Source organism: Garra rufa, chromosome 7 (genome assembly GCF_049309525.1).
Source record: "Garra rufa chromosome 7, GarRuf1.0, whole genome shotgun sequence".
NCBI classification, from domain to species: domain Eukaryota; kingdom Metazoa; phylum Chordata; class Actinopteri; order Cypriniformes; family Cyprinidae; genus Garra; species Garra rufa.
The window spans coordinates 43,342,724-43,367,796 of NC_133367.1; the positions used below are offsets into that span (position 1 = coordinate 43,342,724).

At 38.8% G+C, this 25,073-nt stretch overlaps 1 protein-coding gene across 1 annotated transcript; it reads right to left on the reverse strand.

The window, feature by feature from the left end:
- Window positions 1–209: 209 nt before the first annotated feature.
- On the reverse strand, window positions 210–16,920 carry LOC141338184 (Fc receptor-like protein 5). The gene is made up of 6 exons (XM_073843737.1): window positions 16,845–16,920; window positions 16,484–16,681; window positions 6,904–7,185; window positions 5,957–6,199; window positions 5,750–5,863; window positions 210–451 (listed from the first exon to the last, which is right to left on the reverse strand). Exons 1-6 carry the CDS (start codon window positions 16,918–16,920, stop codon window positions 210–212), a joined length of 1,155 nt encoding a protein of 384 aa, XP_073699838.1.
- Window positions 16,921–25,073: the final 8,153 nt, after the last annotated feature.

Consider the following 25,073-nt stretch of genomic DNA (forward strand, 5'->3'; position numbering starts at 1 on the left):
ACATCACCAAGGGCAATGCAAAGTGTCGGATGCAGTGGTGTAAAGCACACCGCCACTGGACTCTAGAGCAGTGGAGACGTGTCCTCTGGAGCGGGGAATCACGCTTCTTCATCTGGCAATCTGATGGACGAGTCTGGGTTTGGCGGTTGCGAGGAGAACGTACTTGTCTGACTGCATTGTGCCTAGTGTAAAGTTTGGTGGAGGGGGGATTATGGAGTGGGGTTGTTTTTCAGGAGCTGGGCTTGGCCAGTGAAAGGATATGCTTCAGCAAACCAAGACATTTTGGACAATTCCATGCTCCCAACTTTGTGGGAACGGTTTGGAGCTGGCCCTTTCCTCTTCCAGCATGACTGTGCACCAGCGCACAAAGCGAGGTCCATAAAGACATGGATGACAGAGTCTGGTGTGGATGAGCTTGACTGGCCTGCACAGAGTCCTGACACCTCAACACCTTTGGGATGAATTAGAGACTGAGAGCCAGGCCTTCTCGTACAACATCAGTGTGTGACCTCACAAATGCGCTTCTGGAAGTATGGTCAAAAACTCCCATAACCACACTCTTAAAACTTGTGGAAAGCCTTCCCAGAAGAGTTGAAGCTGTTATAGCTGCAAAGGGTGGACCGACGTCATACTGAGCCCTATGGATTAGAAATGGGATGTCATTTAAAGTTATTTGCGAGTCAAGGCAGGTGTGTGAATACTTTTGGCAATATAGTGCACGTACCATTGCTATGCACACAGCTCTATATTTCATTTCATGATCCCACAGTAGCTACACAAATGGATGAAAAACCATCATTCACAACTCAATCTAGTGAAGACAGAGCTCCTTGTCTTTCGAGCCTACTGAAAAATACAGCATCGCCATCCAAATAAAATCATCAATAATCATCCCAACCGCATCAGCTCAAAATCTTGGGTTAACATTTGACGACCAGACGACGTTCAAAGACCACACTGTAAATACAGCACTGTCAGTCAATCAACTGAGTAATATCAGAAAGATTAGGCTCTTCCTAACTGAACATCCAGGCTCTTGTCATCTTGTTGGTGCTCCTCTGGCTGCACTTCCAGCATGTGCAATCAAACCTCTTCAAAAGATCCAGAATTCAGCAGCATGACTGGTCTTTAATGAGTCCACCTTTCCCATCTCTTTGTCTGTCTTCACTGGCTATCGGTTGCTGTCCATATCACGTTTCAAGACACTGATGTTTAGGTACAGATCAAAAGCACTCGCTAGTTGTATTCCTCATTTGTAAGTCACTTTCGATAAAAGCATCTACTACACAAATAAATGGAAATGTACAATACATTACAAAATTCTAATTACTGGTTTAATAATACATGAGCTGACACTGCTGAGTATGTCACTCAGTTTGGAAAAAACCTTACATTAACATGCTTTAACGGATTAGTTCACTTTCATAACAACAATGCACAGATAATGTACTCACCCCCTTGTCATCCAAGATGTTCATGTCTTTCTTTCCTCAGTCCTAAAGAATTATGTTTTTGAGGAAAACATTTCAGGATTTCTCTCTTTATAATGGATATGAATGGCGCCCCGAAGTTTGAACTTCCAGAATGCAGTTTACTTGCAGCTTCAAAAGGCTCTAAACGATCCCTGTCGAGGAGGAAGGGTCTTATCTAGTGAAACTATCAGTTCGAAACAAATTGACAATTTATATACTTTTTAACCTCAAATGCTCGTCTTGTCTTGTCTCTGTGCAGTGAATGTCTCCCATCTCGTTTATGTCTTCAATTTCAAAATCGTCCTATAAATCTGTTTTTACCCTTTTTTTGTAAAGGGAGTTTGAGTTTCTTTGTACGTTCTCTTTGTAAACACTATGTCGGTACTTTTGCAGCGATCTAAGGCGATTTTGAAGTTAGGGAAGAAAACGAAATGGGAGTTTTTAGACATACCCTAACTGTATTTACCCGAATCACACAGAGTTCGCATGTGCTGCGCAGAGATGAGACAAGACGAGCATTTGAGGTTAAAAAGTATATAAATTGTCAATTAGTTTCGAAAATAACCGACCGTTTCGCTAGATAATACCCTTCTTCCTCGGCTGGGATAGTTTAGAGCATTTTGAAGCTGCATTTAAACTGCATTTCGGAAGTTCAAACTTCGGGGCTCTATCCATTATAAAGAGAGAAATCCTGAAATGTTTTCCTCAAAAACATAATTTCTTTACGACTGAGGAAAGAAAGACATGAACATCTTGGATGACAAGGGGGTGAGTACTTATCTGTGCATTGTTGTTATGAAAGTGAACTGATCCTTTAAGAGTCCCTGGGCAAATATCACTGCTGGTTCAAGCTGATTTTAACAACTGTGATATGCCAAAAGGAGTCACTGCCAAAACATGGCTTTTACAGTAAATAAGCACGTTCAGTCAGATACTGAGAGACTCCAGGATAAAGCTGAAGTTTTCTCATCATCACAACAGATAAAGATCAGATTGTAGTTTCGTGCTCTTCAACAGATGCAACTGTTAAATACACACAAAACAAACATTCATTTGAACAGGTATGCATGCCTTTTCTCCTTGTTTATTGTTTTATTACCTACCTATTATCAACTTCTAACTATATTTAAACAAATGTGACTATGTCATGTGTTTTGTCATTGGGGAAAGATGTGTATTTGCAGAGTAAAGATAATCAAAAGGAAAAGATAATCATTGTATTACACACATTTTTCACAATACATGCAATTTCAAAACAGCTTTAGTAAGCACCATTAAAGGGGTCATCGGATGCCGAAGTTCATATACTTAGTTTAAGTTAATATACTTTGGTTAAAAGTTCTCAATAGTAGTGTGAAAAAACACCCTTTTACCTTGTCAAAATATCTGCTCATTTTATCACATGGACCCTTTTAAATGTAATCGAGCTCTGCTGAGGGATTATGAGCTGTAGTGTTTACTTTAGCCACATTTAGCTGCGTTTATCGGCGAAACTTGCCAACATGCACATTATTAAAGGAGTAGTTCACTTTCAGAACAAAAAATTTACAGAGACTGTACTCACCCCCTTGTCATCCAAGATGTTCAATTCTTACTTTTTTCAGCCGTAAGGAAATTATGTTTTTTGAGGAGAACATTTCAGGATTTCTTTCCATATAATGGACTTCTATGGTGCCCCTGAGTTTGAACTTCCAAAATGCCGCTTCAAATGTCTCTAAACGATCACAGCTGAAGAAAAAAAAAGAGTATTATCTAGAAAAACAATAGTTTATTTTCTTAAAAAAATAATAAAAATGACAATTTAAATACTTTCTAACCTCAAATGCTCGTCTTGTCTAGCTCTGTGTGTGGTCTGTGAAGAAATTAAAAAGTATATCAATTGTAAATGTTTTTTAACAAAAACAGATTCTTCCTCGGCTGGGATTGTTTAGAGCCCTTTGAAGCTGCATTGAAACTGCATTTTGGAAGTTCAAACTCAGGGGCACCATAGAAGTCATAGACATAGAAAAAACATAATTTCTTTATGACTGAAGAAAGAAAGACATGAACATCTTGGATGACAAAGGGGTGAGTACAGTATCTATAAAATTTTTGTTTTGAAAGTAAACTAACTCCTTTAAGAAAGGCCATTTGCAAAGATGCATTAAAAACCCTTATACTCACTTCTGCTGTGGATGAAGCTGCATCACGAATGATTCACACGAACATGCAAGACGCATATGTAGATCGGGATCGGCGCTTTCCTTTTAAAAACGAAAGTAATGTCCTCCTCTGCCTCTTAAGCGGCTCAGATGTCGGGAGTAAATTGATGTCGGGACTACTGCTATGTTCATTATTACATCTAACAACAGAACACCTCAATCACTCAATTAAGCCGCTTTTCCACTATCGGGCCGAACCGTTCTCAATGCGTAACCGTTCTGTTCTGTGCCGATCCGGGCCAGTCAGCAGGATACGGTTTGATTTTCCACTGCGGTGCAGATAACGGAACTCTTTGGAATGTAAATACAAATGCGTCAGTCGTTGCCTTGGTAACGCAAGAGTAGGCAGCCCCTCTTCTACTGTTATTGTCCTTTTGGACGAGATATGTATGTTTGAGTTTTTTTTTTTTTTCGGCACTGCTTTGAACTTTTCTTAATGTCCTTCTCTGCAAGACACTGCGCTATAATTAAAAAAAAAAAAACTTTTTGTTTCTCTTTGCAGCCTCCAGCTGTTGTTGAATTTTTCTTTCTGCCCAAATATCAATATAAGAACAAATGTTTCATCCACAGACCAAAGTGTCTCAGCCATTTGTATTTATATTTACCGTATCTGTTTACTGCGCACCCGCTTAGCCATAGAGAAACTGGTAGCCAGGCAACAGAGTGGCGACGTCATGCACACGCATTTTACCAGCCCGGCTCAGTATGGCTGTCTAACCCGGGCCGAGAACGGTTTGTAATCGTGCCGTGCCGTACCGTACCAGACTCAGGTGGAAACCCAACTGGAACCGTACCCAACCGTTCTTATGGTGCGTTCACACCGGACGCGAATGAAGCAGCAAGCACGAGTGATTTACATGTTAAGTCAATGCAAAGACGCGAATAGCCATCCTGCGGCGCGAAACGCGCGAATGAAGCGGCGCGCATTGAGCGTTTCAAGCGATTGCCGCGCGAAACGCGCGAGTTCAAAAATCTGAACTTTGGCGAAAATCCGCGCCGCGTTAACCAATCAGGAGCTTGCTCTAGTAGTGACGGAGGCAGAATTCCGAAACAACAATGGAGGACAAAATCACCGTTGCTGTCTGTGGTTCCTCGGAGCTGTACCATACATCTTTGGACTTTTGTAGAAACAGGAATAAAAAAGGATCTTGGTAGGAAGAAAGTGAGTGAAGAGGTCGGACAATCTGGTAAGTTTTAAAAAACGCTCTTTACTCAATTTGACCTACATATACATACATATTGAGACTACAAGCAAGCTAAAGCTGGCAAATTGAGCTCATTCACCTATTTTACAACTACTTTCCCGCTGACCAGTGGCAGAAGCCCCTCCCATGGCGCGAGTAAACTCAAATGTTCAAGCGTTCAACTTTTTCCGCGCGTTTTTCCACGCAAGTCGCGTCCGGTGTGAACGCACCATAAGAACGGTTCGGCCCCATAGTGGAAAAGCAGCTTTAGAGTCTTCCTCTGCACCTGCGTCCCACAATGGCCATCGTATTGGGACTGTTTCAGCTCGGTGAGGGCGGGGCTAAGGTAAGAAGCTCAGGTCAATCAACTGTGTTTCGTCACAATGACAAGAAGCTGTGAATGACCTGATTTTGATAATGCCAACCCCTCAGAGGACCGCCGATGATGCCAGCCTTGAAACGACATACAGCACTACACAAGTTTTCTACAAGTTTGATTGCAACACATAATCATTACTATTAGTGTTCATCACTAATAACCGATTACACCAGTACTGATTTTAACATTCATACCATATGTACATCGACTTGACACACAATAGTCACCACTAATAAGCTACTAAATATATTGTAGTAGCCTACATTTTTGTACAGCTGCTTTGGAACGATTTGTATCGTGAAAAGCGCTATACAAATAAACTTGAATTGAATTGAATATTAAAAAGGGATATTACTTTTATCATTGTGGGGTGGTTGTCTACACAAACTGCAAACACACATTAATGTTTAAACTACATGGAAAGTTAGTTTTGCATCCGATGACCCCTTTTAAGAATAACAATGACCAATTTGTTGTTTAACTAAATATAAATGTAATAAATCAGACATTTACCTTTCATCCTGCAGTATTTGAAAATCAGCAAAACCGTCACTAACAAATATGGAGAAACTGCCAGTACTGAACTGAGTGTGTGGAGGACAGAGATCCGAGATTCTGAATGAGACACTGAAGAAGAGACACACAGCACTTTATCAAGCACCATATCTGAACGAGGACATGAGAAGAAATAAATCAGCTCACAGTTTCATTGACTCTCACCTCTGACTGAGATCCAGCTCTTGGGCGACTCTCCTCTCTCTGGGTGTTTGCAGTAGTAGACACCCTCATGTGACTTTGAGACAGTAGAGATGATCATCTCTGTAGTTTGACTCTGGATGAGCAATCCATCTTTATAGAAATCAGCTCTGGGGTTTGGTGGGGTTGTGTGTTGATACAAACAGCGTAGAGTCAGAGTATCTCCTTCAGTCACAGGATGAACAGGACTCTCCAGAATCAAACCAACTAGAGAAACAGAGGAAGAATGTATCAACAACAGTAACAATAAGAACAACAACAAGAATAATAGTTATTATAATAATACATTTCCGGTTGGGAGAAGGGGTGGTCATGTGGGTAAACGACCAACTAGAGTTGCACAATTCTAGATAATTTGAACATCACAATGATTGTTTTTTTTTTAATAACAGATGTTAAACGTAGAGCAATGGTATGGTATAATAATCAAATGGGTTTAACAGTTTAGCGGATTCATTGTCATTTAGGAATAAGAATGTTTACACTGCAAAAAATGCTTTTCTTACTTAGATTTTTGGTCTTGTTTCCAGCCAAAATATCTGAAAATTCTTAAACCAAGATGGATTTTCTAGACGAGTAAAAATTATTTTCTTGTTTTCAGAAAACAAGCCAAACTTAAGTGATTTTTGGCTTGTTTTTTTTTTTTCTGAAAACAAGAACATTTTCTTACCCCATTGGCAGATTATTTTGCTTGTTTCAAGCAAAAACACACTTAATTTTGACTTGTTTTTTTATCGTCTAGAAAATCTTCCTTAATTTAAGAATTTTAGATATTTTGGCTGGAAAAAAGACAAAAAAATCAAAGTAAGAAAAGTGTAGGTGATTAGATTGAGAGCACAATTCAGTTGTTTGAATCTGAAACATAAAATGAGGGTTTTGTAAAATCAATAAATACAGAAACACAGACTCACAGTGTATAGTGACATTAACAGGATGATATTTCTCTCCAGATTCAGACTGACACCAGTACACTCCAGTGTCCTCTGGGATGGTGGAGCTGATTATACATGTAGATCCTGTTTGTGATCCTGACACTGAAGATGAACAATCTTCCAGCCCCCATCTGTCTGTGTATCTTGTCACTCTCCATCCAGTAGAGTTACTCTGGTCCTCACAGCTCAGAGACAGAGAGACTAATCTGAAGTGTTGAGCTCTGCTGGGACCGATGATCAGAGAGACAGGAGGAGAAACACCTGAGAAGACAAATACAGCTACAATTTGGAAATCAAACCAAGACAGTTTTATTGGTATATTGTTGAATATGTTTGTCATTATGCTGTCAGCAAGCAAGCCAAAGACAAATGTTGTGTGATGAACAACAAAAAAAACTTCATAAGGTGTTATATTGGAGAGAAAAAAAAAAGAGAAACCTGACTCAGCTTTTCTTTGCCTCTAGTATAATTTATACCAAAGTCCTTTTAAGACAAGTCATGTCACTCGGCGGCCATTTTTGAAACGCCTCTTGGGCATCAAAGTGCAGCTCCTATCTCTTTGAATGGGGAAACATCTAATTCTCCAAAACTGTTCGCTAAACTTACGATTAAATTTCATATTTGAAATCTCCAAAGAAATCCAACAAGGACTGCCCCATAAATATAGTTCCTTGTGCTTGAATAGCGTTAAAAAAACGCTCATTTTTCCGGCTAGATGAGCCAGTGCGCATGCGCAGTACTGAACGCACGTCTTAGAGTGCCGGCTGTTTCTATTCACCTTATTTTGCAACGCGGAAGTAAATACGATGACGTACTTCCTTATAATGTGTTAGAGTTCCGTTTTTCTAGCCGGTAGGTAAGGAGCGTAAGCAGCGATGTGGTCGGAGCACGCACAGAACAGTATTCAAACACCGTGATGGTAAATATTTACCACACCCGCGGTGTATAACACAGTGGGAGGATGAAATGAGGAAGTGGCCTGGCATAACATATGAGGACATTTTCAACTACTTCGTTTTATCGCTCGGAGTAGACGGGTCTTCGATGCGGAACTATAAAAGCACTGAGGCATATCAGTACCTGCACAGCGGGAAAGTCGGCCGAGTGCTGGTACATGAAGCAGACAGCGAATTCGTGTTTTTAAAAGCCGACGTGAATCCCAGTCAAAGTCGTGCAAATGTTCATTCAGCTTGGGTCCTTACTACAGCTAACGGGACAATTGAGACGACTGGTTGCTCTTGTATTGCCGGACAGGGCAAATCCTGTAGCCACGCAGCTGCGATCCTCTGGAAGGTGAGTACACACTAAACTCACACAGGAAATATGTTCATAGGTAATATTTCATTACTGATGGTATTATAGTTATATATATATATATATATAATAGTTATGTGTACTAAGATTTTAATTATATTAGATTGTCTTCAATTTAACTGCTCCATAAATGGGTGCGTTTTTGTATGTTTAGTTATTTAACTCCAGTAGTTGTATTTTCCAAACGATTTGGCTTTTTTTTTTTACATGAATTTCTAGGATTAACCTTTTGTTTTGTTTTTCTTTAATAATCAGAATGGTAATTCTATCCAGTCCAGGTAAGTACAACGTTTAATCACGTGTTACAAGGCATCTTGGACAAAGGTAAGAGTAAGCTATAATACATGTCCCTTAATGTGTATCTAGTTGCATCTGGCATGCTATTTGAAAAATTCTGTCATTACCACTCACCTGCATGTTTTTCCATTCCTATGTGAAAGACTTTATTCACATAGATATGTAAGTAACACATTAAGCAGTCATTTTTATAGCATGGACAAACTATGCAATGAAAGTGAAGAGTGATGAGGTTAATATTCTGCCTCATTTTTTGTGAAGGTGAGTGACCAATATACTTGAGAGAAACTGTTCTTTATAACTGTGATCCATTAAAATTTTGTTTGTGCAGCTGACTGATGGCTGTGTACTAAGTAATATAAGTAAATCAGTAAAATTTCAAATGATGTGATGCTGTATCAAGGTGAGTGAAGCATTAAGGTGAGTTCTACGGTGGCCGAAAGAGCTCAACGCGCTGCAGCTTAAGAAAACGCATGCAAACAGAAAAAAAACACGTTTCCGAGTTTGGTTGCGTTGCGAGGATTTGCAGTTCCTGTGTTGTCAAACTGATGAAGATTTTTTCTTAATTTGTTGTCTTTTTTTCAGTTTGCATGTGTTTTCTTAAGTTGCAGCGCGTTTAGCTCTCTCGGCCACCGTAGAGTTCTACATAATATTCATTAATAGAAAATGAAGCCTTTTAAGTTAATGTATTAAGTAACATCGAGTAAAATACATTAAAATTGTTACATGCATAACTGTTTCATTTACACTTTGTATAGGTTCAGAATGCAGTGTCAAAGGGACTGACTGGGATATCATGCACAGACGAGCAGCGCCACTGGAATTCAGGGACACACCGGAATTTGGCACCAAAGAGGCTGGCAGAGATGAGTTTTAAGCATCACAGATTTACAGATGACATGCCTGAGACTTCAGCTGCTGTTTCTCAATCATTGCCACCAACTCCTTTATTCATTTCTCACAGTGAGCTGAAGAAAACCTTATCAGAGGTTCATATACCTGTAGGTAGCCTTCTGCACAAATGCATGACAGCTGAACCAGTAAATCTACCAGCAGGTACCACACAGATGCAGCCTCATGATCAACATGGCCCTGATTTGCAGTGTCATAAATGCATGTCATTTTACCACACGTATGTAGAACTTGATGAGGGTAAATTGAACAGCTTGGAAAATGCGACCAAAACACAAAGTGCATCTCATGTATGGCATGATGCACGAAAATTGCGAATAACGGCTAGCTCTGCAAAAAAGGTGCCTTTCCGTGTGTCTACCAAACCAGATAATTTTCTTCGAGAACACCTTTTCCCTAGGTTCCATGGCAATTCAGCTACTAGGTATGGTCAGGAGAATGAGGAGTTGGCTCGTGCATGGATAGAGAGCACTGGGTATGCTGTTGAGAAAAGAGGAATGGTGGTAAGCTGTAAGGAGCCATGGCTTTCTGCAAGCCCAGATGGAATATTAAATTCCTCAGAGCTGCTGGAAGTCAAGTGTCCTTTTTTGAGCAAAAACTCCACACATCTTGCAGAACTGTACTCTAGCAAGATCAGCGATTTGAAGATGGTGGATGGCATTCCTCAGCTACAACCCAAAGGATCCCGTGGGTACTACCAACAAGTGCAACTAGGTATGTTTTGCACTGGCTTAGAGAAATGCAAGTTGCCTGTTTGGGCTCCAAATGAGCAACTTGTTATTGATGTGCCATTTGATTTTCAGTATTGTACTGAAGTTATCTCTAAACTGAAATCTTTCTATTTTACCCATATGCTTCCAAGAATTGTAGATGAATTTGACTGTGGAAGACTTAAGCTTTGCCTTAAGTATACTGATTTGTGCAAGTAAGTACTGTTAACCTAATGTGATTGCATTGAGGCTTTAGGTAACTAGTAAATGAAACTGAAAACTACACAATGTATCCAAAATTACTACACCACACTTTATTGGTTTATCTAAATTATTAGTAGTGAGTTTGTGATTTTATATACACAATACTTTAATAATGTACAACTAATTATTTCTTGAACCACTGTCAAATCAGTGGAGTTCAACAACTAAAAGTGTAAATTATTTACAAAATATACATAAGTTTAACAAACAGGGCAGATGGTGAACAATGTAGCAATTTTTATTCTGTGTTCTCATGGATGATGTCACCTTGCATGTTTACAAGTGCTGCACACACTCTGAGGATTTTGTCCATTTTGTGTGCCATGTTAATAGGGACAGTCTGAGAAACAATTTTGAACACCTTGAGCCGTCTGATCACTCTTTCCACATGTATGCGAACATTTGCGATCCTCCTTGTGGCTGTAACATCCTCGTCAGACAACTGACCACCTTTTTGAGTAAATGCTGGCATGATAAGGTTTACCTCTCTCTCAAACAGCAAATCACGAATGGTGAAGCCTCTGTCAGCCATCACTTCGTCACCCGGCTGGAGATAGTCCAGGAAGCCAGATTCTTGGGTAATGAACTTGTCACTGCATCTTCCCCCATAAGCAGGGGAGATGAACATAATGAGTCCACAGGGGGCAATGGCAACTAAATATTTCAAAGTATTGTTTGAATAATAATGACTGTATGACTCCCCTCTGGAGTCAAGATTGTGTGCTTTTTGCAGAATTGTCTCAGAGCAGTCAATAATGTTTTCCTTAAAGCATTGAGGCATTGTGCTGCGGACTGTTTACCGTGGTAGCCATGGAATGTAGACTCTCATGTGCTCCTCCATTGCATCAATCCAGTAGGTAATAATTCGGCTTACTGCACTCTGGGATACATCAAAGCGTTCAGCAAGATCTCCCTGAAGTAAATTCAACTTCAACTTCATCATGGTCATCAGAATTTGATCCATTACGTGCATCTTAAACTTGGAAGTGTAGAACTGCTGGAGATATTTAACATGTTCTTTAAAGACACTAAGGGTGAAGCCAGTGTACAATAGAGAGCTAGTATCATTATTGAGAATGGAAAGGGCTAAGGGATCTTCGCTGTGGAACTGTGTTGCCTTGTGCAACATTATTTTATCCCCTGAGGCATAAGTGTGGTCTGTCAATGCCTGGACCTCCCACTGAGTGCAGGCATCACTGTATTGAAGAGGCAGCTGCAATGGCTCCATTTGTGCAGTCTCATGGTCATCAGAGGTGCCGTCACCTTGCTCATCATCTGCAAAACACAACACTAAAGTCAGTCAGATGCTCAGTAGAAACTGATAAATTCTCCACCCCCATGTACAAAAAGTACTACAAACAGTATCAAAAGTATTTTGTACATGGCACTGTGGTGTTGCAGTACAGTGGCATTTTCATTCAAAACAATGACGGTACCTTTAACCCCTTAACTGGCACGCTCCGTTTTTAAACATTGATGTGAAAGTGCTCTATCCAAACTTAAATTGTTATAATTCAAGAATACTTTTAAATACAGACTTAAAGTTGGTCTCTTTTTTTTCTAAAGATAATCAGAAGATTATTACGCAAAATCATTAAAAAATTAATAGAAGTTTTATTTACTGTAAAATGTACTGTACAATTTTTATATAAAATATTTTACAAAATAGTTTTAATCCAAAACTGCTATAAAATTAAAGCCCCTTGTTATGTGGTAGATTTTTACATTTCAACTCTTGACGTAAATTAATGTATTACTGTTCCTACATCTTTGTAACAAAAAAAACAAAACAAAAAAAAACAGTGGCAAAATCTATTTAGGAGTGTTACACCTTTCCAACTATATATAGTTTGTCATGATTAGATTTAAATGTAATATAGTGAAGGCATCCCCCAGGCAAGACAGTGACAGCATTTGCATCATTAACTCACCCTTGAGTTGTTCCAAACTTGTATGATTTTTTTTCTACTAAACACAAAGAATGACATTTGGAATAATGTTAATGTACAGTACAAAATGACTTTTGGTCCCCTTCACTTCCACAGTAATGTTATTATTTCTTCTTACTATGCAAGTGAATGGAAACCAAGGTAATCTCGTTTACAAACGTTCTTTATTCATTCTCTGAAGAAATTTATACAGGTTTGGAACAATTGGACAGTGAGTAAATGATGACAGAATTTTAACTTTAGCTAACATTACCCCTATAAGTGCTTTTATAAGAATTTTCCACTATTACCAACAACTTCAGCTTAACACTAAATATTATTTATGCCCAATATGAGTGTCATCAAAAAAGAAATCGTTTAAACAATGTCTTCTGTTAGAGCACGTAACTTAACAAAAAGCTGTACCTGATTGTGGATATATCCTGACGAGCTGTCGCCTCGGAGCCTTCACTGGAGCATCGTAGCCCAACCATTTCTCGGGGAATGGATGGTCTTCCGTGGGTCTGCCGTCAACGAAGTGGAAAGAACAAACGTATGGCAATTTCGGTGGTTTCTTTAAGTTTAAGGCTTTTAACCAAAGCCGACGAGCTTCTTCGCACTTCGGGGGGGCGTGCATATCATAGGGTGCTCCACATCCACATTCAGCTCTGGTGCATGGATTATGGTCAAAACAAATGTCTTGCAGATATTTTTTACGCTTGAACCAACTGTTATGACACCCCCTAACTGCGCAAAGTACGCCAGTCTTTCTGTAATCCATATTAAAAGTTAACTAGCCAGTAAAATATACACAGTCGACGCAAAACTACAGAACCACAATACATCTAACGTTAGCGTACTATTAGCGGAAGTGCTTTACCGGAAATCTTACACATTATAGTTCGAAAATGGCGGCGCCCTCGCTTACGTGAAAAATAAGGTGAATAGCAACCGGGACTTCTAACGGCAGATGCCGTGACGTGCTGACTTTACTAATCAACGATAGGCTCTTTCACTAAGAAGGCGGAGCTTCGTGGCCATGATGACCGTTTCATTGTTCCCCATTCAAAACTACACGAGTGACATGTCTTTGGTATTCTATAGTCTTTGTTTATACTTAGCTGAGTTTGTTGTATATTAATTGACTAAGATATTGAACATATAAGATTTTGAAAAAAAAATATTAATTAAGTGTTTATATGGGTCATCTATAAAATTTGCTGATGTGCACAATGATGCGTTTTTAGTAAAGTGCCTACTAGAATCGAGGTATGGTCAATGACATTAAAAATTTATTTCCATTAGAATTAAACATGTTACATTTTTTCAGCCAACCCAGAAATCAAGGTTTTGCTGGTCAGTTTGGTCTATTCAGGCCCTGCTAGTAGATGCAGTAACTACACCTGACAGCAGAAAGCATCTTTCTCCATTCAAAAATTTGAATATCAAGGGAAAGTCCATTTATTTCAATAATTTGTTTCAAATAGTGAAACTTGTATGTTATATTAGTTCCCAACACACAAAAGTGAAATATTTCAAGGCTTTATTTCTTTCGATTTTGATGATTATGGATTTAAGACAAAAAAAAATCAAATGCAGTATTTCACAAAATTAGAATATTTCATGTGACCAATAAAAAAAGGATCTTAAACACATGTTGGTCTTCTGAAAAGTGTGTTAATGTACTGGATTATGTCCTCAGTACTTTGTTGGGCCTTCATTTGCACCAATTCCAGCATCAAGGCGGCAATCAGACTTTGACACAGTTGAGGTGTTATGGAGCCCAAGATGTTTTGATATTGGCCTTCAGCTCATCTGCATTTCGGGGTCTCTGTTCCCTCATCTTCCTTTTGACAACACCTCATAGATTTTCAATGGAGTTTAAGTCTGGTGAGTTTGCCGGCCAATCAAGTACAGTTATTCCATGGCTATTAAACCAGCTACTGGTAGTTTTGGCTTTGTGGGCAGGTGCCAAATCCTGCTGGAAAAAGCTTGAAGCATGAAGTGCTCTGAAATTTCCTGGTAGACAGCTGCGTTGACTGTGGACTTGATGAAAGACAATGGACCCACAGCAGCAGAGGACATGCTCCCCAAACCATCACTGACTGTGGAAACGTCACACTGGACTTTAAGCAGCTTGACTTTTGTGCCTCTCCGCTCTTCCTCCAGACTCTGGGACCTTGATTTCCAAATGAAATGCAAAATTTGCTTTCATCTGAAAACAGGACTTGGGACCACTGGGCAACAGACCAGTACTTTTTCTCCTTAGCCCAGCACAGATGCTTCTGACGTTGTTTTTGGTTCAGGACGCATGGAGTTCTATGTCAGGCAGACGTCTGTATGTGGTGGTTCTTGATGCACTGACACCAGCCTCAGTACACTCCTCATGCAAATTTCTGAACCGCCCTTGCTTTACAATCCTCTCAAGTAGTGTTGCTTTCATCAATGAAAATTATGACTAAGTATCGTCGCCGACGAACCTTTATCACGTGACAAAAACGAGACGAGATGAAACGAAAATGCTGGTCATGTGACGATGACTATAATAAAATATATAATGCAATATCGTTGACGAATGAAAACGAGAGTGAATGTGGTTTACAAAATAAAAACTATGCTAAAATGTCTCTTAATTTTCGTTGACGAAAACAAGGCGAAGCGAAACGTTATAACGTTAGATTGATGTGCGCATGTATCCCTTCTAGCCTAAACCGCAGGCGACGTCACTTTCTCAAACCCCACTCGCGGAATTATCTAGAAGACGACTACAAACAAAGTTAAGTCTGACACAGAGAAAGGGACCGATGACCGGTCAGCTGTGGGTCGTCTTTGGGAGAAAAAGAAGAAAGGACACATACATTTTTTTCCCTACTTTTTAGTAGTGATGGGAAAATGAAGCTTTTCGAAGCACCGAAGCCTTCCCCTCAACTGTATCGTAAAAAGCTTCATTACTCGAAGCTTTTCAACACATTGTACACTAATGACATCTTGTGGTCAAAGGAGGAAAACGTTTCTTCTGCGTCCCAGATGTCAGCGATTTTTGGACAGTTTCATAAAATAAATCAATTTGTGCTACGAAAACCATAAGAAATATTTTACTTACACAAATTAGTTAATCTGTAAATAAACTTATAAAAGTACAAGCATGATTCGTGTAGGCATAGATGATAAAAGTTAATTAAGAATATTGTTAAAATGACTAATATTTTTATTCGAAGCTTAATCACTAATTTTTAGTATATTGTAGCTCGAGCATTCAAACACATTGTTTCTCTAATGTATTCACTTTTTTCTGGCATTGTCATGTGATGCTATTTTATTTATTGTTTTTATTTATTTTATTTCAATTTATGTGTGTGTACTTCTAACATGTTTGGTAGGTAAAATAAATGTAATCTCACATTAGAGCATCTTTCATGTCTGGAATGGATGTATTCTTTAGCCTATAAGGTAACAATAATATAATAATCTTGTTTGCAATGGGTTTGGCTAAAAGAAAACTTTGGTTTCGTCTATACTACTAGGTAGTTATACTATATTGACTGGGTTAAATAAAATTGCATTACTAAAAATAGACTAAAAATACATTTTTCATTGACTGAAATCAGTTTTCGTCGACTAAAACTAGACGAAAATAGTCCTGGGTAATTCTGACTAAAATGCTCAGACTTTTAGTTGACTAAAACTTGACTAGACTAAAAAGAGTATGAACGTGACTAAAACTAATAAAAACTGAAATGACAGGTTCACACAAAGACTAGACTAAAACTAAAATTAAAATAGGCCACCAAAAACAACACTACTCTCAAGGCTACGGTCATCCCTGTATACTTCGATACTGCGCTCTGTGAGCATCCAGCTTCTTTTGCAATTGCCTTTTCCTGAAGTTTGTTGAACTATGTCATTATATTCAAATTTTTTGAAATACTGGATTTGGTTTTTTTTTTTTATCTTTCATCCATAATCATTCAAATTGGAACAAATAAAGGCTTGAAATAATTCACTTTGTGTCTAGTGAACTACTGAAATAAATGGACTTTCCCTCGAATTTTCAATTTTTTTGGCAAATACCTGTATTTTGACAGGGCACTTCAAGCTCTATAAAGAACAAGGAAGATTTTCAGCATGTCTCACTCGTTCTGTGGTTCAGTTTGAACTCTCCAGTGACCCATAGTGGCTGTGTGTTGCTGATGGTTGTGTAATAGGCTGGTTTTCCTCTCTCTACTCCACACACACAAACTCCTGTGCGTTTTAGAGCAGCACAACTGACAGTGTAGTTTCCCCCAGCTCCTCTGCTGCTGTCTGAGACCAGCTCATAAGGATCGCTGTTGTCTGTAAAATGTAAAAAATGTTACCTCAAGAAATGAGCAATCAGTAAATTATCTTTGTTGGTTAATCAGAGTACTCAGATTGACTAAATATTTTAAATCTCTGTATTTAAAAAAAAAACTGTTCCTGTAGTTGACTGAAAACACCAACTAGACCTTCTTTATACCAGCTGTACTGCCATCTAGTGACTTCTTCAGCGTGTATGTCACATCTGAGAGTGACCGTCTCTCCTCTGAATACATCTTGAGCTGGTTTAACAGTCACTTTGGCTTTTGGCATTTCTGTACAATGACAACAATTTACAATACAAATAATTTGCTGCTTTTACTGTACGAACACAGTTACTTACTAACAGTTACTATCAAATCGACTCACCTTCAGTATGTCCAGAGTAGATGTTTGAAATCAGCACTAAAACACAGAAAAACTCACTACGGATTTGGGCATGGCAGAGAAATCTGCTATCAAGCTCTGATTACGAGCTGAAGAATAAAGACAGTTTTTTTGTTCTAAGACTGGTCTGAGAACATTATGCTATGTTGTGGTAATGTTTTCAGCGGCAAGTTTTATTTTAGTTCCCAGAATATTTTCCCAAAAGTTAGGATAACATTCTTTAAAAGGGTCATTCTACAGAAACTTTACAGAAATATTACAATTGAAATACACATTAGGGTTACAATTTTTTAATATATTTTAAAATGAAACAATATTATTTGAACAATTACACCTGCCTGAGCCATCAGCATGGCATTATTTTTTTTATTAAGTATTTAGAATTCCAAGTACCACAAAACTGCTTGTCCCCACAACCATGTGCTGAGGGAAAGTGCTTTATTTTAGGGTCAAAAACTGGATTTTCAACCATTTAAAATACAAAAGTCAATTCATAACTATCAAATACAGTGGTGTGAAAAAGTGTTGGCCCCCTTCCTGATTTTTTATTTTTTTTTGCGTGTTTGTCCCACTTTAATGTTTCAGATCATCAAACAAATTTAAATATCAATCAAAGATAACACAAGTAAATACAACATACAGTTTTTAAATGAAGGGTATTTTTATGAAGGGAAAACAAAATCCAAACCCACATGGCCCCTTGTTAAAACATAACCGTGGTTTATCACGACTGAGTTCAGTTTCTCTAGCCACACTCAGGCCTGATTACTGCCACACCTGTTCGCAATCACGAAATCCCCTAAATAGGACCTGCCTGACAAAGTGAAGTAGACCAAAAGATCCTCAAAAGCTACACATCATGTTGAGATACAAAGAAATTCAGGAACAAATGAGGAAGAAAGTAATTGAGATCTATCAGTCTGGAAAAGGTTATAAAGCCATTTCTAAAGCTTTGGGACTCCAGCGAACCACAGTGAAAGCCGTTATCCACAAATGACGAAACATGGACCAGTGGTGTACCTTCCCAGGAGTGACTGGCCGACCAAAATTACCCCAAGAGTGCGGCAACGACTCATCCAAGAGGTCACAAAAGACCCCACAACAACATCTAAAGAACTGCAGGCCTCTCTTGCCTCAGTTAAGGTCAGTGTTCATGACTCCACCATAAGAAAGAGACTGGGCAAAAATGGCCTTCATGGCAGAGCTCCAAGACGAAAACCGCTGCTGAGCAAAAAGAACATAAAGGCTCGTCTCAGTTTTGGCAGAGCACATCTTGATGATCCCCAAGACTTTTGGGAAAATACTCTGTGGACTGACGAGACAAAAGTTGAACTTTTTGGAAGGTGTGTGTCCCGTTACATCTGGCGTAAAAGTAACACAGCATTTCAGAAAAAGAACATCATACCAACAGTAAAATATTGTGGTGGTAGTGTGATGGTCTGGGGCTGTTTTGCTGCTTCTGGACCTGGAAGACTTGCTGTGATAAATGAACCATGAATTCTGCTGTCTACCAAAAACTCCTGAAGGTCAATGTCCGGCCATCTGTTCATGACCTCAAGCTGAAGCGAACTTGGGTTCTGCAGCAGGACAATGATCCAAAACACACCAGCAAATCCACCTCTGAATGGCTGAAGAAAAACAAAATGAAGACTTTGGAGAGGCCTAGTCAAAGTCCTGACCTGAATCCTATTGAGATGCTGTGGCATGACCTTAAAAAGGCGATTCATGCTCTAGGGTGGCCCAACCAGTTAGGGGCAAACACTTTTTCACATAGGGCCATGTGGGTTTGGATTTTGCTTTCCCTTCATTGTGTTTACTTGTGTTATCTTTGATTAATATTTAAATTTGTTTGATGATCTGAAACCTTAAAAAAATCCACTGTATATCGTGTAAATGGCATGGAAATACAAAATACCAAATAAACATAACAAAAATATATAATGAAAACAGTGGTACCCTGAAGCTGTCACTGGTGTTACCGTTTGAAAAAAGTCTTTCATTTTGGAAAAAAAAAAATATATATATATATCACAGCAATGACATCGCTCGACTTCCTCCATTTCCTGAAGATCTATGAAAGTTAATTATCAGAAATGTTCTCATTTATCTCCTGATTTCACATGAAGCTTTCAGTTGACGTCACTGGTGTGACCTACTTTATTGTTAGGGAATTGTAAAAACTAGAGTACAAATGGATAAAACTACTTAATTTAGTTAGTATACCATGACTGACAATTTGTGATTTGATAACTAGCAGCAGCCATTTTGTAAAATGCAATTTTTCATTAAAAATTGTCACAGGTGTTGTCTTCCTTATGGATAAATAAATGCAAAAAAAAAAAGATTAAACTGTCATTTATGTGCATTCATAAAGTCGAAATGTAATCTAATAATGTGGTCTAGTTTTAAAAGTTAAAAAATAAATACATTAAGACATCTTGCCATACCAAAAGTGGACGTTTCTGTAGAATGACCCAAAAACCTTCTACAAATGTTTATTGATAATATTAGGGAACATTATCCCCTCAACATTTTAATATAGATTTCATTAGGAAGCTTCCCATTGGACATTGGATGTGGACTCTAAAATTGTGCAGATGTCAGATATTGGTTGAAAGTAAAAACCCAAACTTTTGTTTGATGAAGCTCCAACTTTATTAAATAAGTCCAAAACGGCATTACCAGCTCCACTTATTACAAACCAGGTTGCCATACATTTACAAAATATGTTATTAAGATTAACAGAGGTTTAGATGTTGATGTCTGTTTGAAAGTAATAGTTTGATGTTGCAATACATAGATCACTAATATGAAATAGCAGGTAAGATCAGTTTATCAGACCACTACATGATGATATCCTTAACATCAGCATATCGCCAACACCATCTGACCACAAACATAGCTACATCAGCAAGAGGAAAGCATTAAGTTAAGAGTCAAATTGCCCAACTAAAGCAAACACTTTATGACAGAAATAAAGTAAATTTGGTGTATAATAAGTGAAGCCAGTAATGCTGTTTTTGTGATATTTGAATACTAAATTTGAACAAAACATCTCGTGTGATGGGAAGCTTTGTTAAAATGTTAGAGGATAACGTTATCAATAAACATTTGTAGAATGATTTTGGACAATGTTATCCTAACTTTTAGCAAAATATTCTGGGAACTAAAACAAAACTTGCAGCTGAAATCATTCCTGGAATATGAAACATTCCCAGCTGGGTCTTACGAACCGCAAACTGAACAGAGACAATAACTGCAAAACAAACCAGCAGAACTGATCCAACAGTATTAGAAAGACTAAAACACTTGATCATTTACATTAAATGTCTTTCAGTGGAATTGCTATTATATAGAGTAAATAATACTCACAGGCCACAAGAGGAAGTTGACTGAGCTCCATACTGACTGATTGACGACAGACGCTTAAAGACACAGACTGCGTTTAAGACTCAAGAGCTGAAAAAGAAGAAAGCCAACCACAACTATGAGCGAACAATTATCTATTTTTTATTCTATCAGGCCTCTGACACTGTTGGTGCTGAATCTGACACCAATATGTTTGTTCCTGTGAACACAGTTTAATATTCAGACACCAAGGGACTGGCATTGAAACAAATTTAAAGATTATGATTCCAGCTATCTTAATGTATTCTCCTTCTTGATAATCTTATTTTCAGCTCCTAGAAGTCTGTTTCATTTTGTAAAAAGGTCATGAGTATTGCATTTCATTTTAATTTTGAACAGTTTGCGCATGGTGTAAAACTAAGCAATGAAATGTGTGAGGTTTTGCAGACTCTGATCAACAGCAGCAATGCCAAATACAAAAGTACAATATAATATGACAACAATGCAGACTACACTGGTCACTGTTTGTTTTAGTCACTTCTTTTCTTAATATATTGTTTTAGAAAGATACAGCTGACATCAGACATGCATCAGTATTTAACTGAGAGAATGATGTGAAAGAGGAAATACAAGAGAAAGAACAAATATCTTGCATTCAATTACTAATACAGGCGCATTACTCATTCCCTGTCCGAACACCCATACTTGTGGTTTTTGCACTTGACCACTTGACTACTTATATGATGTCTTTCCTTTATTTGGTCCAAGTGTTCAAGTGAACTTGAAGATCACAACTGTGTCTTTTGTAGGGAATTGTAACAGGGAGCAATTGTAGCACACGCAATTCCTCCAATCAGAAACAAGCTAGAGTATTGGCACTTGATCTGGACATGCTCAGTAGGTTCGAGTCGTTCGTTCATCACGTGACAACGCCATATAAGCTTAACCTATGCAATCTGAGCCGGAAAGAGAATTGATTAGTTCATCTCTCGAGTCATTTGTTCATCACGTGACAGACTCGAAACAGGTGAACTAATTCCAGTACAGAACCTATAAGATGTTGCACAATTGCACATGCGCGACTGAACGAATCACTCCCCGAGACGACTCGTTCTCCCTGAGTCACATTAAAGATTCATTCAAAATGAACGAATCGTTCAAGAACGACCCATCACTACTGAGAAGGGCTCCTAGAGTGACACTCAAAAGACATCACAACAGTATGACGCCGGAAACATCATAAAAGAGTTCTCAGACCAAGAGTTTGAGCACAGACTAATCGCTACCTTAGACACCAAAGAGCTCAGACATGAAACTCCCCATGCTTACTACCACAGACTTAGACAAGCTTACGTCAGAGCTCGCAATGAACCTGGGATGGAAAAGGACACCAGCTTCAAGAGCCTTTTTCTCTAAAACTTCCTCCCTATTGTAAGTCACCAATTAGGCATTATGACCTACCCCCAAACAATGCCTATTCAACAACTACATAACCTGACAAAGAAGGCCTTTAAAGGAACACTCCACTTTTTTTTTAAATAGGCTCATTCTCCAACTCCCCCCGAGTTAATAAGATGAGTTTTACTGTTTTGAAATCCATTCAGCCGTTCTCCTGTTCTGGCGATATCACTTTTAGCATAGCTTAGCATAGATCATTGAATCCCATTAGACCAATATAGCATTGCGTTCAAAAATGACTAACAAGTTTCGATATTTGTCCTATTTAAAACTTGACTCTTCTGTAGTTATATCGTGTACTAAGACCGGTGGAAATGCAAAGCTTAAATTTTCTAGGCTGATAAGATTAGGAACTATACTTCCATTCCGGCGTAATAGTCAAGGAAGTTTGCTGCCGTAATATGGCTGAAGCAGGAGCAGTAATATCACACAGCACATGTGCAAATGCTAAACTAGCTGGGAACTCATTTCTGATAATACTCCGCCTGCTTCGGCCATATTACGGCAGCAAACTTCCTTGACTATTACGCCGGAATGGGAGTGTAGTTCCTAATCTTATCAGCTTAGAAACTCACAGCTTTGCATTTCCACCGGTATTAGTACACGATATAACTACAGAAGAGTCAAGTTTTAAATAGGACAAATATCGAAACTTGTTAGTCATTTTTGAACGCAATGCTATATTGGTCTAATGGGATTCAATGATCTATGCTAAGCTATGCTAAAAGTGATATCGCCAGAACAGGAGAACGGCTGAATGGATTTCAAAACGGTAAAACTCAACTTATTAACTCGGGGGGAGTTGGAGAATGAGCCTATTTCCAAAAAAAGTGGAGTGTTCCTTTAACAATCACAAGGCCTCCACCAAAGGTATTTGTAACTAAGGCCCCACTGATTCTGAACAGCAAAACCCAGAATCCAAAGCTGGCACCAAAAGGCACCCAGTATTTTTCAAATGCAAGCTCCTTCTGCAAAAAGCCAAAAGAGGACAGAACTGCCCCCATGTCAACAGATCCATACCAGACCAACCACTGAGAGAAACCATGGGAAAGGGATGTCCAGAATGTCCAATAACAGTCCACCACAATATCCTCCACACAGGTCCCAAATGAAGATGCACAAGGACAGCTGGCCACGTCTACTTCCGAGTTACAGGAGCTGCTAATGCTGAAATGTTCCTTGAACAGAACTCAACCAAATGGGCACTGGAAGGACAACCTTTTGGCTCTTTGCCGAACAAAACGTGAGACTTCTGGTGATGTTTTAAGCAAAACAAAGGGCTAACAACTACCTGTTGCCTAGTCTCAGCCTCAGACGTCACACCCAGGGAACATTGGCGAAACATCTGATGGATATGGTACACTTAACTGGAAACACTTCAGGAATGTCGAAGATGCATCTGATTCGTTGAATTTGACTGGATTTCCGGGAGACGTGAGTGTCACGTTTATTTTCGGTCCGCCGGGAAACAAAGCGCAGACTGGTTTACTCTGCGTTTTGCTAAAAGATGCTTATGCAGACGCCGTTGTTGTTAAACACATTTGCGACGTTCGCGAACAAATTACTGCCTTACTGCTTGTTCTCCCTCTTCTTCGTTATCTTTCAATGCTGGTTATTTCAATGACTGACTTGTTGCACGCCAGTCTGTTGTTGTTGGGGCATTTCCACGCACTGAAACGTGACGCTGAACGAAACGAACGGTGATTGGTTGTTTGACATGTCGATCAAACGGCCTTATGGAAACTGCCATGAATTCCAGACCTTCAGCCGTCAGTCTGAAGGTCTGGCTACGCGAGACTACCTGTTGCCCCTCCTGCCATCATCACTAGGTCAGTCTGAAACTCTTAACCACAAAATCTCCATAACCATTTCCTTTGACCCTTTGAACCACCTGCTCTCTCAAAAGTAAGAGTCCGACCCAGCTGTTCCAAATTGCTGGTACCATTGATAGCGTAATGGCAAACAAGACTTGCAAACAACCACCTGTCCCAGACTTCTGGATGACATGTGACACTGCCTCGACACCTGCTTCATAAGACTTGTACCTTGCCACAACCTACATCACCATGGCACACAAACTGACAACATCCACTACTGCACAACCCCCATTTCTGGAGGCACCAGCAGCCAGCCGAAGGCATGTCTGATCTTTCTGCCATTTGCTGTTGTCTGTTGGTACCATGTTTGATATCAAAATAACCGTTGTTTGGTCCACTATACATGGGCATACATCACCTCCTCATAGTGTGCATTGCATTCTTGTTATATTAATTCAGAGCATGAAGGGACACAAACTGCCAACACACTATAATGTACAAAACACCCAAACTTTCCCTCCAAAAGAACAATTCCTTATTGGCTCGCTCACATCTTGAGGGTTTAACATCTTCACACACAAAAAGATCCCCATCACAAAATATAATTTGCTAAGAATGTGATCACCATGAGAAGGGCAATCAGATGAGCTAAGAATAACAGTTCTAGCACAAAAGGTTCAAAAGCCATAAGCTAAAGAAAAGTTGATTTTTTGAGCTGGTGGTGGCGCTATAGAGTTAGGTCTAGAGACCCCAAAGTTGGCCAGATTACTAATATCATAACTGATATATAGTAAAATTTCACAAAGCCTTAAACTTTTTAAAATCATAACCACAATTTTAATTAATAATTTTAACAGTACTATAAAGATAAACATCCCCAAATTATGCAGCCCAAGCAGGTACAATAAAAATAAATTAGTATTAACCAAAAATACAGAATGTCTTCCCTTCAACTTATTTATTGATGTACTGAACAATAAAAACAAAAATCACAAAAAATCATTTCAAACAGAAATAAACATGTACATCTTGTTTTATACTTACTTAAATATTTAACACAAAGGTAGTCAACAGCACATAGAAAACTGAAAGAGTTCAACTAAAGATTCATGTACACAAATTATGCAGTGGATTGCACTGCAGAAGTTCAAGAGGAGAGATGGGAACACCAACACGGAAAAGCTCTCCATCTCAGCCTCATAGAGGTCACCTTCAACATTATAAATCAAAATAAATGTACTTAAACAGTCTGCTGTTATTCTACTCAAATCTTTAAACACAAGTTTTAAAACAAACTATTTTAAGAAAACTAAACAAAACAAAAAAAAACATGAATTATTTCTTGTCATCCATGTAAAGTCATGTTTGCATAATGTCAC

Coding starts and splice junctions, on each gene's coding strand:
- LOC141338184 (XM_073843737.1), bottom strand. CDS start 16,920: ATGTATTCAGAGGAGAGACGGTCACTCTCAGATGTGACATACACGCTG. Junction 6,200..6,903: donor TGTTAATGTCACTATACACT/GTGAGTCTGTGT, acceptor CTGTTTCTCTAG/TTGGTTTGATTCTGGAGAGT. Junction 5,864..5,956: donor GAGCTGGATCTCAGTCAGAG/GTGAGAGTCAAT, acceptor TCTCTTCTTCAG/TGTCTCATTCAGAATCTCGG.